This window comes from Schistocerca cancellata, chromosome 9 (genome assembly GCF_023864275.1).
Source record: "Schistocerca cancellata isolate TAMUIC-IGC-003103 chromosome 9, iqSchCanc2.1, whole genome shotgun sequence".
NCBI classification, from domain to species: Eukaryota; Metazoa; Arthropoda; class Insecta; order Orthoptera; family Acrididae; genus Schistocerca; species Schistocerca cancellata.
In genome coordinates this window covers 41,838,379-41,853,456 of record NC_064634.1, presented here as the reverse complement: position 1 = coordinate 41,853,456, position 15,078 = coordinate 41,838,379, and the positions used below count along the sequence as shown (strand labels likewise).

General features: G+C 40.9%; 1 protein-coding gene across 16 annotated transcripts in view; it reads left to right on the top strand.

Moving 5' to 3' along the window:
- LOC126100846 (2-oxoglutarate dehydrogenase complex component E1-like) overlaps nucleotides 1-15,078 on the top strand; it is a 199,304-nt gene that overhangs the window by 45,940 nt on the left and 138,286 nt on the right. For 12 of the 16 annotated variants that reach the window (XM_049911514.1, XM_049911503.1, XM_049911504.1 and 9 more), the window contains 3 exons: nucleotides 1,296-1,476; nucleotides 1,561-1,688; nucleotides 2,260-2,412. The exons of 2 other annotated variants lie outside the window; for them this stretch is intronic. In XM_049911514.1, the coding sequence (XP_049767471.1) occupies nucleotides 1,296-1,476; nucleotides 1,561-1,688; nucleotides 2,260-2,412 (462 nt within the window). The remainder of the gene's footprint in view (nucleotides 1-1,295; nucleotides 1,477-1,560; nucleotides 1,689-2,259; nucleotides 2,413-15,078) is intronic. 2 more of the 16 variants (XM_049911506.1, XM_049911505.1) reach the window with 2 other exon arrangements.

Genomic DNA, 15,078 nt, shown 5'->3' with positions numbered 1-15,078 from the left:
TAGTGGAGTGTGAAAGAAGCATTTGGGGGGGGGGGGGGGAATAGCAGGGTAGGGATGGAAGATGATATGCTGCCTGAGAGAGCATGCAGGGACATGGGAGGAGGGGGGTAAAGGATAGGGCTGCTAGGTGCAGAGTCGGTAGGCTGTATTTGGTGGGGCTGTGGGGGGGGGGGGGGGGGTGGAGGATGTAGAGAAGGAGAAAAGACTGAAAGTTTTGGTGAAATAGAAGCCATGTATAGTGCTGGAAGGGGAGCAGGGAAGGACTACTGAAGGCCAAGGTCAGGCAGGTTACGGGAATGAAGGAGCTCCTAGCTGCGCAATTCAGGAAAGCTGTGTTGTTAGAAAGGATCCAGATGGTGCAGGCTGTGAAGCAGTCATTGAGGTGAAGCACATGGTGTTGGCCAGTATGTTCAGCAAGTAGTTGGCCCAGCTGTCTCTTGGCACATTTGGTGGCGACCTCTTGCTAGTTATCATGCCCATGTAGAATGCAGTGCAGTGGTTGCAGCTGTGTCTGTAGATGACATGGCTGCTACCAAAGATAGCCCCGACTTTAATGGGACAGGAGATTTCTGTGACAGGACTGCAGTATGTGGTAGCAGAAGGATGTATGGGACAGGTCTTGCACCTAGGTGTATTGCAGGGATATGAAGTGTGAAGCAAGGGGTTGGGAGCATGAATGGAGTAGGGGTGGACAAGGATATTACGTAGATTCAATGAGCAGTGGAACACCACTGTGGGAGGGGTGGGAAGGATAATGAGTAAGCTATTCCTTCTTTCAGAGCACGATAAGAAGAGGTTGAAATACTGCTGGGGAATGTGATTTGGTTGCTCCATTCCTGAGTGGTACTGAGTCATGAGAAAGTGCTCATTTTTGGGCAGAGTGTTGATATATGGCAGGTGCAGTTGGAGACAGTGGCCGCCTGTGTGTGTGTGTGTGTGTGTGTGTGTGTGTGTGTGTGTGTGTGTGTGTGTGTGCGTGTGTGTTTTGTTTGTTCTATTTCTAAAGATTGGCTTTTTTGTCCAAAAGCTTAAATGTTTAGCAGTATTTTCATTGTACATTTCTGCAACTTGGTGCATCCCCTATGTGGTGTGAAGCAGTCTGGCCTTCCCATAATACTCTTTTTACTTTATGTACTAATTTTTGATTGTTTGGTGAAATATTTTGAACATTGTTTCATGTCTGTTCTGTTTGAATATAAAGATACTCGAACATCAAATTCGTCTTTTGCTACAGAAAATTCTATCTTTTACTTAAAAAAGTAAGTGAGTAAATATGCTTTACATTCCTCTACCAGGTTATGTCCATGCTGCTACATGGTGATGCTGCATTCTGTGGTCAAGGCATAGTGTATGAGACCTTTCACTTGTCAGATCTGCCTGATTACACTACACATGGAACCATTCATATTGTAGTCAACAATCAGATTGGTTTCACCACCGACCCAAGGCATTCACGGTCCTCCCCATACTGCACTGGTATGTATTCTGTTACTTTTTTGTGTGTATCTGTTAGTGGTGTGTATAATACATTCTGTGTCTAACTATTAAATTATGTTGTAGATGTTGCCAGGGTGGTAAATGCACCCATCTTCCATGTCAACTCAGATGACCCTGAAGCTGTAATGCATGTGTGTAAAATTGCTGCAGAATGGAGAGCAACATTCCACAAAGATGTTGTAATTGATATTGTAAGTAGAATAAATCTGCTGTTGTGTTTTCCAGAAACTGTACAAAACATTAAATTGATTTGTGTGTGGTTACGATTCAGGTCTAGATAAAACAATAGTTATTACTTATTTATTTTTTTCATAAGGTCAGTGTGTGTATAACTGTCCACCTCCCCCACTCCAATCACTCCGACCCTATTCATTGACATAATAGCCAAATGTGCAAGCTGGATCACTGTACCAACTCTTGAGTTACTATCAGTTGTAATGCTTTATTAGATAGAGCATGAAAATGTTCACATTTGTTCTCTTGTATGTTTCACAACATTAATTAATTGAAACATTTAATATGGCACTACAGTTCTGTTCAGCACACATTCATTGGTTTCTGTGTCACTTGCAATCCTTTTGTGCTGTGATTGATACCTTTACCAAAAGACTTAACATTATAAGTTGCAGCACAGGAGTCTAATCACTTATGGTCATTTCATTGTATGTAGGTAGGCTCCTTTTATGTTATTGAGTTTTTATTAATTTTCTGCTTTTGGCGTAGTGTTTATTAGATGTATGTGTTTTCTCTTTGCTATCATAGGTCTGCTACCGACGCAATGGCCACAATGAAATTGATGAACCCATGTTCACCCAACCATTAATGTATCGCAAGATCCGTAAAACACCACCAGCATTGGACAAATATGCAGATAAACTAATAAATGAAGGCGTTGTTACAGCAGAAGAGGTTAAGGTAAGTGTTGTCTATAATGTATAGTAGATATATACGATACTACCAGACAAGTGTAACTATAACAGCAACAAACAAAAGTTAACACAATATCTCAACACAGAGTTTCAAGAAAAATGGACGAATGAAATATTTATCCAAAGTCATCAAAATCACAGAAGAATGGATAAAGTGGTTGGGAGCAGAGGTGTTAGAAAGTTAATAATAGCTGCACACAGATGGAGGAGGGGACCAGGCAGACTGCCTCTCTTATACTCGGTTGATCATAAGAATAAACCTTATGTAAACATTGCACTGTGTATTCTTCCACGTTTGCTGGAACCTCATTGGATTTTGTTCTACATGGAGCGGAGGCCAAGCTGTCTCGAGTACAGTGAGGTATGATAATGAAGATAAGTTTTATGCTGTGCGTTATGCAAACATAGATTCAGCAATAATATGAGGCAACAGCTTTACCGGCGCATTTGACTTCGACAGCACTGGCCAGACAAGTGATCCAACTAACCTGCAGTGATGCGAACATTTGCAGTAAAGACGTAAAAAGTGACGAGCAGAGAACAATATAGCTTTGAATGTCATTTAATTTTGAAACAGAAGGAAATAATGTGTGGTAAAACTCAGGCGATACGCTTCGCAAGTGATTGGATGGAAAACAACGCGCTCTTGATTATAGCTAAAACAGTACTGTAATTAAAAACGAGAGTTATAAGAATGCCAGCTTCAACAGTGGTCATTTTTCTGCGTGACCTATGTGTGGCGCAAAAGTGCACTGATGGGATTTTACCACATTGCTAAATATTGAACCACTGAAGGTGTTACAGTCAGTCATCTGGTAATCTCAGAACTTCTTCCATATCGGACTTCGAGGAATACATTTCATTTCAGTACAGCTATGTTGACAATGAGGCGACCAGCAACAGAATCCCAAGCCACCAATAAGTCCACATGTCCTCCTCTTTTATGACAGGCTGTTCTGCATTTCGCCATTGTTCGGCAGTGATATATTACAAAGCTTTGTGCATTAGTTCTACTATGTTTGGCAACTTAAATGTCCTGTTATTTCTCGCAACAAATTCCTTAAGTTTGCTCTAGGTCAGTTTTATTGGATTCAGATTGCAGTGTTGATGTGGCACAAGTAAAAATGCAGCAAGGGTAGTGTGTGCTCGATGCCCTGAAAATTATTGTTTTCTATGTTTCTACGATGCTTATCACTCTGGTTCGTGAGAGACCATATCCGTTCTACAAAACGTTGGGCATATTCAAACAAAGACTATTTGATTTCTCATTTTTCTCCAAACATTTTAATTCTGTAATGATTTCTTAACTTCAACAATCTTTTGTAAAAGATCGATAATTAAGAATGTGTATTTTCAGTGAAAACCAGAATTTTGCGTGTGACATGTTATTAGAAACTAAAAGACATGCATTTTTCTTACTTACCATCCGCGGCTCGTGGTCTTGTGGTAGCATTCTCACTTCCTGCGCATGGAGTCCCGGGTTGTATTCCTGGTGGGGTCAGGGATTTTCTCTGCCTCGAGATGACTGGGTGTTGTGTGTCTTTCATCATCATTGACTTGCAAGTCGCCAAAGTGGCGTCAGCTACAGAAAAAGGGCTTGCAATTTCAGCAGCCGAACACCCCACATGGGGTCTCCCGGCCAACAATGCCATACAATCATTTCATTTTTTTTCTTACTTACCACATATTTGATGAATTTCATATTTAAATATTTTAGGTATTCAACCCGAACAGAAAATAAAATAGATTTGTACTCTCCAACAAGTTTTGAATTGCTGTCTGCCACCATGCCCGTATATTAATCTATGTTGCTACTGATTACGCCATGCTTATGATTAAATTTTGTTCCCTTACATTTAGTACATACTGTTTCTCAAAAAACTTCAAGGCTGATTTTTCTCTATAGTTTTATGGAAACATTAAGAACAACTTGTTTCTAGTCATTAGTGGTGTTCCACGTGTGTGTTTCACTACGGAGCAGAAAGCAGTGTCATCCATTTTCACGGTACTTATGAACAGCAAGACAGTTATAGCATAAGTAACGTTTACAGAAAGTTTGACTGTACATAATTATTGAAATAAAAATTATATTGCTAAACTACGATTAAGAAAGATGTTGATGGCTGTTAACACATCAGAATGTATTTAAGTTTCGTACACATTGACGTAGTAATAAGATCTCTAATACTTAAGTTGGACCTACTTCCAAGGGCGGAACAACACCAGTGTAAGAGAGCTGCAGCTGCTGACCAGTCATCGCGTTTGTGTTTGTTTGCATCAGGTTTATTATTATGACGAACAGAGTATAGTTAATGATATTTTACTATAACTTAATGCTGAATGAGATGGAGTGAAAGTAAAATGTTTGACTTAAACTTGCAGAGTTTGCCGAAAATTGCTGTAGACACTGATCTAAATAGTCAGTGCCAATGTAGATTTGATATCTTGATAGTTTGTGTCACACTGACAGTAAGTGGTAAGTAAGGATGAGAGAAAATGAAGACTGACAAAAAGGGACAAAGCCAGGGCATATTAAATACAACAGTTGATGGTAGGTTGAGTACCCCAAAGTGTACACCCATCTACACCTGTATGAAGTGCTTGTATAAAGTGATTGAGACCTGGTTCACAAATCTTCCTGTTGTATTTATTGATATATTATGCAGCAGATTATTATATGTGCCCACTACAGTCTGTCACATATCATTCAGCAATCAGTGACGTTTATGTCTACTAAGGGAAATAAAAAGTGCTTGCGCTGTCTCTGTGCACAAAGGTCTGTGTTCACAGCAGAAACAGAATGGTCTCGCACATGAATTTAGGCAGTGCTCATTATTATTTTCCCGTTTGCACTCTCGGTTCAACAGCCATTACTCATTTTTCCACCTCCTCCCCTCCCCCCACTCCTCTTTCTCCTTCTACAAATATTCTTCTCCTTTCCTTGCCACAGTTTCTGTCACTGTCTTCATGTGTTTATGAATACATTGATTCTTCACTCATTCCTTTTTTGTTGCTCATGTTTATGATGTTGTTTATTGTTTTAATTTTCAGTCGGCCAGACTTTCTTCTATAAGTTACCGTTATTTACCCAAATGCAAGCTGACCTTTCTTCCCAATTTTCATAGTCCAAAAATGTGTCTGTGGTACAGATTCAGGGGCAAAGCCTAAGGAAGTTCCAAGAAATGCCACTAGAAGCCACTATAAGTAGTTATTTAGCCACAGAAACTGTTGTGGCAATGTTTTGAGTATTGAATTTTTTTTTTTTTTTTCCCGCCCCTTGGGAAACTCAAATTTAATATTGTTCATCTTTGAATTTAGCAGTTTTTCAAACATTTATAACAAAAATAAATAAATCTCGTGTCATAAACACCATCAAAATGGAAGTTTTTAAGGAACTTACAGACATTGGCAAATATGATAATTACAGTTTCACGATTAGAGAGCTACAGCTCCATTTGGAAGCTGTTGGTACATGCTGATGTACGTTGAACCACTTCTCAATGCTGGCAATCTGTGATGTAATAATAGTAAGTGTTTTACTGCTTTAATTTAATTTCCTTTTTATGAGTACAAATAAGTTCCACATTTGAATGTGAGAGTCCTTATAAATAAGCTTTTATGAAACTGGTGCAGCAAGAATTGCCTGTGATACCATCGCTCACAGCCCACCTGCGTGTATTTCGTAATTGTGGCCTCCTGTATTCTAGGTGACCGTGCTCTGTGTTGTTTGTGGAACAATATTGACAGGCATAGAAGATGCTACAAGAGAAAGATTTTCTGCAGTGATGACAATACTTAGTTTGCACTTTGAATGGATCACTTATACTGGAAATGATTCTGTGTAGACAAAGCATATTGCGAAATGTTAACTTCCATGGCTGGAATTGTCACAATTTGTAAAATGTTCCTGGCTGTTATGCCATGGTCAAATGGATTACACCTTAAATTGTATTGTTTAGAGTGTTAAAAAAAGTAATCTAATAAAGCACCCTGTCTAACCTCTAACAGAGATGATACAAATCAGTGTCTTTAATATGTAGATTGCTCTTCACCACATTTATATCTTTTAAATCAAGTGTGATATTCTGTCAAGCTGAAAGGTAACTGTCTTGGATGAAAACACTATATTTTGTCAAAAGAAAACAATAATTTGGTAACATTCATGTTATATTGAGAGAGTGTATATAACTCAAAACACGAGTTTCGGTACAGTCTATATAACTCTTAGTGGCCCCAGTTCCCCCTCAGAATGTTTCAGTAGATATTGTGAATTCTCACTGGTCCCAGTGTTTGGGTTATAACTGTAATTTTAACAGTCAAACTGTGTAAATTTAATTCCTGTGGATTACTGCAAGAAAGTATTACTTCCTACAAATCCCTGAGAGCTGGTGCCACTTTATACTTTACCCGTCATACGATGAGCCATATTTGTTTAGATTTTTAAGTGTGATGCAATGAACAATAATTCTGTTTTCCACTGTGGGAGGCCATAAATCTCCTGTGTGTGTGTGTGTGTGTATTTAAATACATAATTTTGGTTGTAGTAAACAAGTGAGAACAATGTTCCTGTTCATCACCACTTTAAAACATTAGTGCTATAGTGTTTTTGTTTACTATAACCAGTTTCATATTAATATGACGGATGTAGCATTTGTATACACCCATGAACAGTGATTGTGCAAATTTATGAGTACAGACATATGCACTTGATAATGGAAAACAGCTGAAATCTGGTCATTATGGTACAAATGACAATTTCTGGTACTACATAAGGACAAGTCATTGTTTAACTTTATTACAAAAAACCTTGAAAAGTAGTTGACCAGTTTGCATCAAATTTTTGCACCCTACTCTAATAAATGTTCAGATGAACATAGGCTACATATATTGTCTAAAGGGGAAATGTTACCAAAAATCTCAGAGCTCTTAGCCAATTTACTTGAAATTTTTACACAATATACTAATAAACATTCAGATGGACATATGCCATATATCTTTTGAATGACAATTTATTTATATCTTATTGGCTTATAAATGTAATATTGTTAAGTAGTGTGAATCATCTGAAACTTTGTAAGCTGACCCTTTCGCAGATTAAAACTATACAAAATACTATCGTTGAAACTGCTGTCCTCACAAATCCAGCAACTAGAAAGATCTCTCTGTTACACCGTAGACCAGTTGTCACAACTGATTTACCCATTCATTTTAAGTGATTTAAGTTCCCAGGTTGCGTCTCCATAACAACAAACAAAATCTTAAGGTCAGAGGAGGGGGAGGAGATGAGCAAAGATGGAGGTAGAAGGAGGTGGGCAGAGTGTGGGGATTGTAATGCATATCCATTCCCATATATATTTAGCAATTCTGAAGCATTGCTGCTAGCAATTGTATAACAGGATTGACCAAAAAAAAAAAAAAAAAGGGAATTGTCTTTCAAGATGTTCTTCTCTATTGTCTGCTGTTCTTTCTGTTTGTAACCCCTTTTTATTCTATCATAGCTCATTTTCCAATTTGACTAAATTTGTGTTTTCCATTGTCTGCTTTAAATTCTTTTCTAGTCACCTTGTTCACATGTTCCCGGAGGTTTCTTACTTCCTGTTCCCCCTAGGCAAATTGTCATTTCTTTTGTCTTCTTTGCATTTAAACCTGCTAGACCAAAAATTAATATGTAGCTAAAGATTATACCCATTGTGATTTCCCATTGCCATTGGTGTGATAAGCTTGTTAGCTTCAGGTATGTACAGCAAGTTTCCAGTCATCCAGTTTCAATTTTCTTTCGTTATTTCACCAAATAAAGCATATGAAATGTTGTTAATTACAGTCACTTCTTTCACCCTTCTTACGATTTGAAAGTTAAGTAAATACCTGTAAATTATTAATTGTTATTGAGATTGCTTTATTGTAAATTAAGTAGTTTCTCGGATTGCTTATGTTATAGGTACTCATTAAATTGTCAGATGCCATTGTCAGCCGACATATCAATTCAGCTTAGAATATACCTGCATTTACAAATATAATTTTCTTAAAACAAATTGTCTGCTCGTGTCAAAAAAATCTGTATTGCATTATGTTATCTTGCATTTTTGCAAGTATACAATTTGGTGTATTATGTCACCTGTATGTACAAGTGGTTGCAGATACTTGAGTGGTACAACATACACTTTCTGCAATCTGGCATGTGTAAGAGATTAATGCACACGGTGTACAAATGCTTTACAAGATTCCTGTTTGAGATTGATGTATTACAGAAAACCAGTCAGTAGCAAATTATCCAAATAAAGATTTTAGTGCTAGAAACACGCAATGTTTCCATTTAACTAAACTGCCATGACAAAGGACTGGTTGGCAAGAAAATAGTTTTCTTAATTTTGAGACTAGGTTAGTGAGCAGCACTGCCAGCCCATGTGATACAATGTGTGTGTTTCATTTGTTGTTGAGATGAAGGTCCATAATTTTTTTGTACAGTATGTAATAGGCATGCAGCTGGAAGGAGGAGAGTTTGAAAGTATATTTTTCATGCACATTTTCTGATAATTATCAAGAATTTTGGTCATTTGTATCTCTCTTGAAATGTATATTCAACATAATTTGTGACTGTGTGCTCAATTTAACTATCCACAGGAGTTGTCAGAGTACAATGTCCATACAATAAACTTTTGTGCATCAACCACTGAAATACATCAAGAGAAATTGAGAATAGCTTGTGTACACACATTTCTGCAGTCGCACACTGCAAGCCATTGTACAGTGTTATAGTAAGGTCTATCCACCATCCTTTTCGTTCCATTGTCTAATTCCTTTGTCGGATAATAAATGGGAAAAGTTATTCTTCCTGTGCACTTTTCTAAGAGGCATAATTATTCTGTGATTCTTCAGTTTCTCCTGGAATGTTTGTTGTTCGAACAGTCCATGGTAAGAAATGTCGCTATCATTAGGTGTGCTGACAAACTGAGCTCCTGAGGGCATGCAGCTGATTTATATCCCCACCCACCGCAAGCAGTTCCCTCCATAGGGCACTCGTCAGCAGTCACGGAGATGATTGCATTCCCTTCTGTGGTAGCGTTGATGTTGCTGCCCTGTCCACCCTAGTCGCCAGATTGGTGTTTGCTGAACTTCTTGTAATTAGACCCAGGGCTGGTTCCCAAGCTTGGCCCACACAAGGTCTAATACGTCAATCCATAGAACTTCTTACCCCACCCTAACCTAGCACTTAGCTTCTTCCTAAGATCTACAAACCCAGTCACCCTGGCAGTCCCATAGTTGCTGGCTTCAGTGTACCCACTAAACATACACTCCTGGAAATGGAAAAAAGAACACTTTGACACCGGTGTGTCAGACCCACCATACTTGCTCCGGACACTGCGAGAGGGCTGTACAAGCAATGATCACACGCACGGCACAGCGGACACACCAGGAACCGCGGTGTTGGTCGTCGAATGGCGCTAGCTGCGCAGCATTTGTGCACCGCCGCCGTCAGTGTCAGCCAGTTTGCCGTGGCATACGGAGCTCCATCGCAGTCTTTAACACTGGTAGCATGCCGCGACAGCGTGGACGTGAACCGTATGTGCAGTTGACGGACTTTGAGCGAGGGCGTATAGTGGCCATGCGGGAGGCCGGGTGGACGTACCGCCGAATTGCTCAACACGTGGGGCGTGAGGTCTCCACAGTACATCGATGTTGTCGCCAGTGGTCGGCGGAAGGTGCACGGGGACCGGACCGCAGCGACGCACGGATGCACGCCAAGACCGTAGGATCCTACGCAGTGCCGTAGGGGACCGCACCGCCACTTCCCAGCAAATTAGGGACACTGTTGCTCCTGGGGTATCGGCGAGGACCATTCGCAACCGTCTCCATGAAGCTGGGCTACGGTCCCGCACATCGTTAGGCCGTCTTCCGCTCACGCCCCAACATCGTGCAGCCCGCCTCCAGTGGTGTCGCGACAGGCGTGAATGGAGGGACGAATGGAGACGTGTCGTCTTCAGCGATGAGAGTCGCTTCTGCCTTGGTGCCAATGATGGTCGTATGCGTGTTTGGCGCCGTGCAGGTGAGCGCCACAATCAGGACTGCATACGACCGAGGCACACAGGGCCAACACCCGGCATCAGGGTGTGGGGAGCGATCTCCTACACTGGCCGTACACCACTGGTGATCGTCGAGGGGACACTGATTAGTGCACGGTACATCCAAACCGTCATCGAACCCATCGTTCTACCATTCCTAGACCGGCAAGGGAACTTGCTGTTCCAACAGGACAATGCACGTCCGCATGTATCCCGTGCCACCCAACGTGCTCTAGAAGGTGTAAGTCAACTACCCTGGCCAGCAAGATCTCCGGATCTGTCCCCCATTGAGCATGTTTGGGACTGGATGAAGCGTCGTCTCACGCGGTCTGCACGTCCAGCACGAACGCTGGTCCAACTGAGGCGCCAGGTGGAAATGGCATGGCAAGCCATTCCACAGGACTACATCCAGCATCTCTACGATCGTCTCCATGGGAGAATAGCAGCCTGCATTGCTGCGAAAGGTGGATATACACTGTACTAGTGCCGACATTGTGCATGCTCTGTTGCCTGTGTCTATGTGCCTGTGGTTCTGTCAGTGTGATCATGTGATGTATCTGACCCCAGGAATGTGTCAATAAAGTTTCCCCTTCCTGGGACAATGAATTCACGGTGTTCTTATTTCAATTTCCAGGAGTGTATATCTGCAATCTATTGTACAAAGACCCCCCTCATATGTTAAAGAAATCTATCATTTCCCAGATTGCCTGGAATCTGTGTGTATCCCACTCCCACTCCTTTGGTTGTCAGCATTGATGCAACCTTCCTCTGTATCAATATTCCCCATGTACATGATGTATCTGCTACTGGACATTACCTGAACTAGCACCCACCTGATTCCAAACCTATAACGTCCTTGTGCTCACCTTGATCAACTTTATACTTACCAATAACTTCTTTACCTTTGATGGGCATACACATGTTTGTTGTTGTTGTGGTCTTCAGTCCTGAGACTGGTTTGATGCAGCTCTCCATGCTACTCTATCCTGTGCAAGCTTCTTCATCTCCCAGTATCTACTGCAACCTACATCCTTCTGAATCTGCTTAGTGTATTCATCTCTTGGTCTCCCTCTACGATTTTTACCCTCCACACTGCCCTCCAATGCTAAATTTGTGATCCCTTGATGCCTCAAAACATGTCCTACCAACCGATCCCTTCTTCTAGTCAAGTTATGCCACAAACTTCTCTTCTCCCCAATCCTATTCAATACCTCCTCATTAGTTACGTGATCTACCCACCTTATCTTCAGCATTCTTCTGTAGCACCACATTTCGAAAGCTTCTATTCTCTTCTTGTCCAAACTAGTTATCGTCCATGTTTCACTTCCATACATGGCTACACTCCACACAAATACTTTCAGAAACGACTTCCTGACACTTAAATCTATACTCGATGTTAACAAATTCCTCTTCTTGAGAAACGCTTTCCTTGCCATTGCCAGTCTACATTTTATGTCCTCTCTACTTCGACCATCATCGGTTATTTTACTCCCTAAATAGCAAAACTCCTTTACTACTTTAAGTGTCTCATTTCCTAATCTAATTCCCTCAGCATCACCCGACTTAATTTGACTACATTCCATTATCCTCGTTTTGCTTTTGTTGATGTTCATCTTATATCCTCCTTTCAAGACACTGTCCATTCCGTTCAACTGCTCTTCCAAGTCCTTTGCTGTCTCTGACAGAATTACAATGTCATCGGCGAACCTCAAAGTTTTTACTTCTTCTCCATGAATTTTAATACCTACTCCGAATTTTTCTTTTGTTTCCTTTACTGCTTGCTCAATATACAGATTGAATAACATCGGGGAGAGGCTACAACCCTGTCTTACTCCTTTCCCAACCACTGCTTCCCTTTCATGCCCCTCGACTCTTATAACTGCCATCTGGTTTCTGTACAAACTGTAAATAGCCTTTCGCTCCCTGTATTTTACCCCTGCCACCTTCAGAATTTGAAAGAGAGTATTCCAGTTAACATTGTCAAAAGCTTTCTCTAAGTCTACAAATGCTAGAAATGTAGGTTTGCCTTTTCTTAATCTTTCTTCTAAGATAAGTCGTAAGGTCAGTATTGCCTCACGTGTTCCAACATTTCTACGGAATCCAAACTGATCTTCCCCGAGGTCAGCTTCTACCAGTTTTTCCATTCGTCTGTAAAGAATTCGCGTTAGTATTTTGCAGCTGTGACTTATTAAACTGATAGTTCGGTAATTTTCACATCTGTCAACACCTGCTTTCTTTGGGATTGGAATTATTATATTCTTCTTGAAGTCTGAGGGTATTTCGCCTGTCTCATACATCGTGCTCACTAGATGGTAGAGTTTTGTCATGACTGGCTCTCCCGAGGCCATCAGTAGTTCAAATGGAATGTTGTCTACTCCCGGGGCCTTGTTTCGACTCAGGTCTTTCAGTGCTCTGTCAAACTCTTCACGCAGTATCTTATCTCCCATTTCGTCTTCATCTACATCCTCTTCCATTTCCATAATATTGTCCTCAAGTACATCGCCCTTGTATAAACCCTCTATATACTCCTTCCACCTTTCTGCCTTCCCTTCTTTGCTTAGAATTGGGTTGCCATCTGAGCTCTTGATATTCATACAAGTGGTTCTCTTCTCTCCAAAGGTCTCTTTAATTTTCCTGTAGGCAGTATCTATCTTACCCCTAGTGAGACAAGCCTCTACATCCTTACATTTGTCCTCTAGCCATCCCTGCTTAGCCATTTTGCACTTCCTGTCGATATCATTTTTGAGACGTCTGTATTCCTTTTTGCCTGCTTCATTTCCTGCATTTTTGTATTTTCTCCTTTCATCAATTAAATTCAATATTTCTTCTGTTACCCAAGGATTTCTATTAGCCCTCGTCTTTTTACCTACTTGATCCTCTGCTGCCTTCACTACTTCATCCCTCAGAGCTACCCATTCTTCTTCTACTGTATTTCTTTCCCCCATTCCTGTCAATTGTTCCCTTATGCTCTCCCTGAAACTCTCTACAACCTCTGGTTCTTTCAGTTTATCCAGGTCCCATCTCCTTAAATTCCCACCTTTTTGCAGTTTCTTCAGTTTCAATCTGCAGTTCATAACCAATAGATTGTGGTCAGAATCCACATCTGCCCCAGGAAATGTCTTACAATTTAAAACCTGGTTCCTAAATCTCTGTCTTACCATTATATAATCTATCTGATACCTACTAGTATCTCCAGGATTCTTCCAGGTATACAACCTTCTTTTATGATTCTTGAACCAAGTGTTGGCTATGATTAAGTTATGCTCTGTGCAAAATTCTACAAGGCGGCTTCCTCTTTCATTCCTTCCCCCCAATCCATATTCACCTACTATGTTTCCTTCTCTCCCTTTTCCTACTGACGAATTCCAGTCACCCATGACTATTAAATTTTCGTCTCCTTTCACTACCTGAATAATTTCTTTTATCTCGTCATACATTTCATCTATTTCTTCATCATCTGCAGAGGTAGTTGGCATATAAACTTGTACTATTGTAGTCGGCATGGGCTTTGTGTCTATCTTGGCCACAATAATGCGTTCACTATGCTGTTTGTAGTAGCTAACCCGCACTCCTATTTTTTTATTCATTATTAAACCTACTCCTGCATTACCCCTATTTGATTTTGTATTTATAACCCTGTAATCACCTGACCAAAAGTCTTGTTCCTCCTGCCACCGAACTTCACTAATTCCCACTATATCTAACTTTAACCTATCCATTTCCCTTTTTAAATTTTCTAACCTACCTGCCCGATTAAGGGATCTGACATTCCACGCTCCGATCCGTAGAACGCCAGTTTTCTTTCTCCTGATAACGACGTCCTCCTGAGTAGTCCCCGCCCGGAGATCCGAATGGGGGACTATACATACACATACAAAGATCAAAAGCATGGCCATGGGAGTCGGGATGGCTCCTTCCTATGCCAATTTTTTGGTTTCCTGGGATCTATTAGCATTCAGCCCCTGGTTTGGTTTAAATATATTGATGACATCTTTGCCATAAGGATTCATGGTGAGGCTGACTAGTTAAAAGTTTTATGATCTCTAAATACATTCTCCCAATTCAGTTTCGCGTGGACCTATTCCAAATCCCATGGCACTTTCCTTGATATTGACCTCATCCTCATTGAGGTTCAGCTACACGCTTCTGTCCATATTAAACCTCCTAACAAGCAACAGTACTTAGCTTTTGACAGTTGCCATCCTTTCCATGTCAAATGTTCTATCCCATGCAGACTCTTTACAACAAAGCACCATCATTGTCAATTCAGTCTTCACTGGACAAAATTACCCATTGTTCAAAAGCAGATTCCTTGGGACATCATATCCAATCCTGGTACTGCTGATCCATCCAAAAAACTACTGAAATCACACCCTGAAGTGGGGTCCATTCTGTCCTGACTTTTTTTTTCCTCCCACCACACCTACAATAGCTTCACCACCACTACGCCTACCCCCTCCCCATCTCCACAGTATCCTGGTCAGACTCTATGCTGCTCCTGCACCCATTTCCTTACCCTGTGGCTCCAGTCCCTATGATTACTCATGCTGTAAGACTTGCCCTATGCACCCTCCTACTACCACCTGCACCAG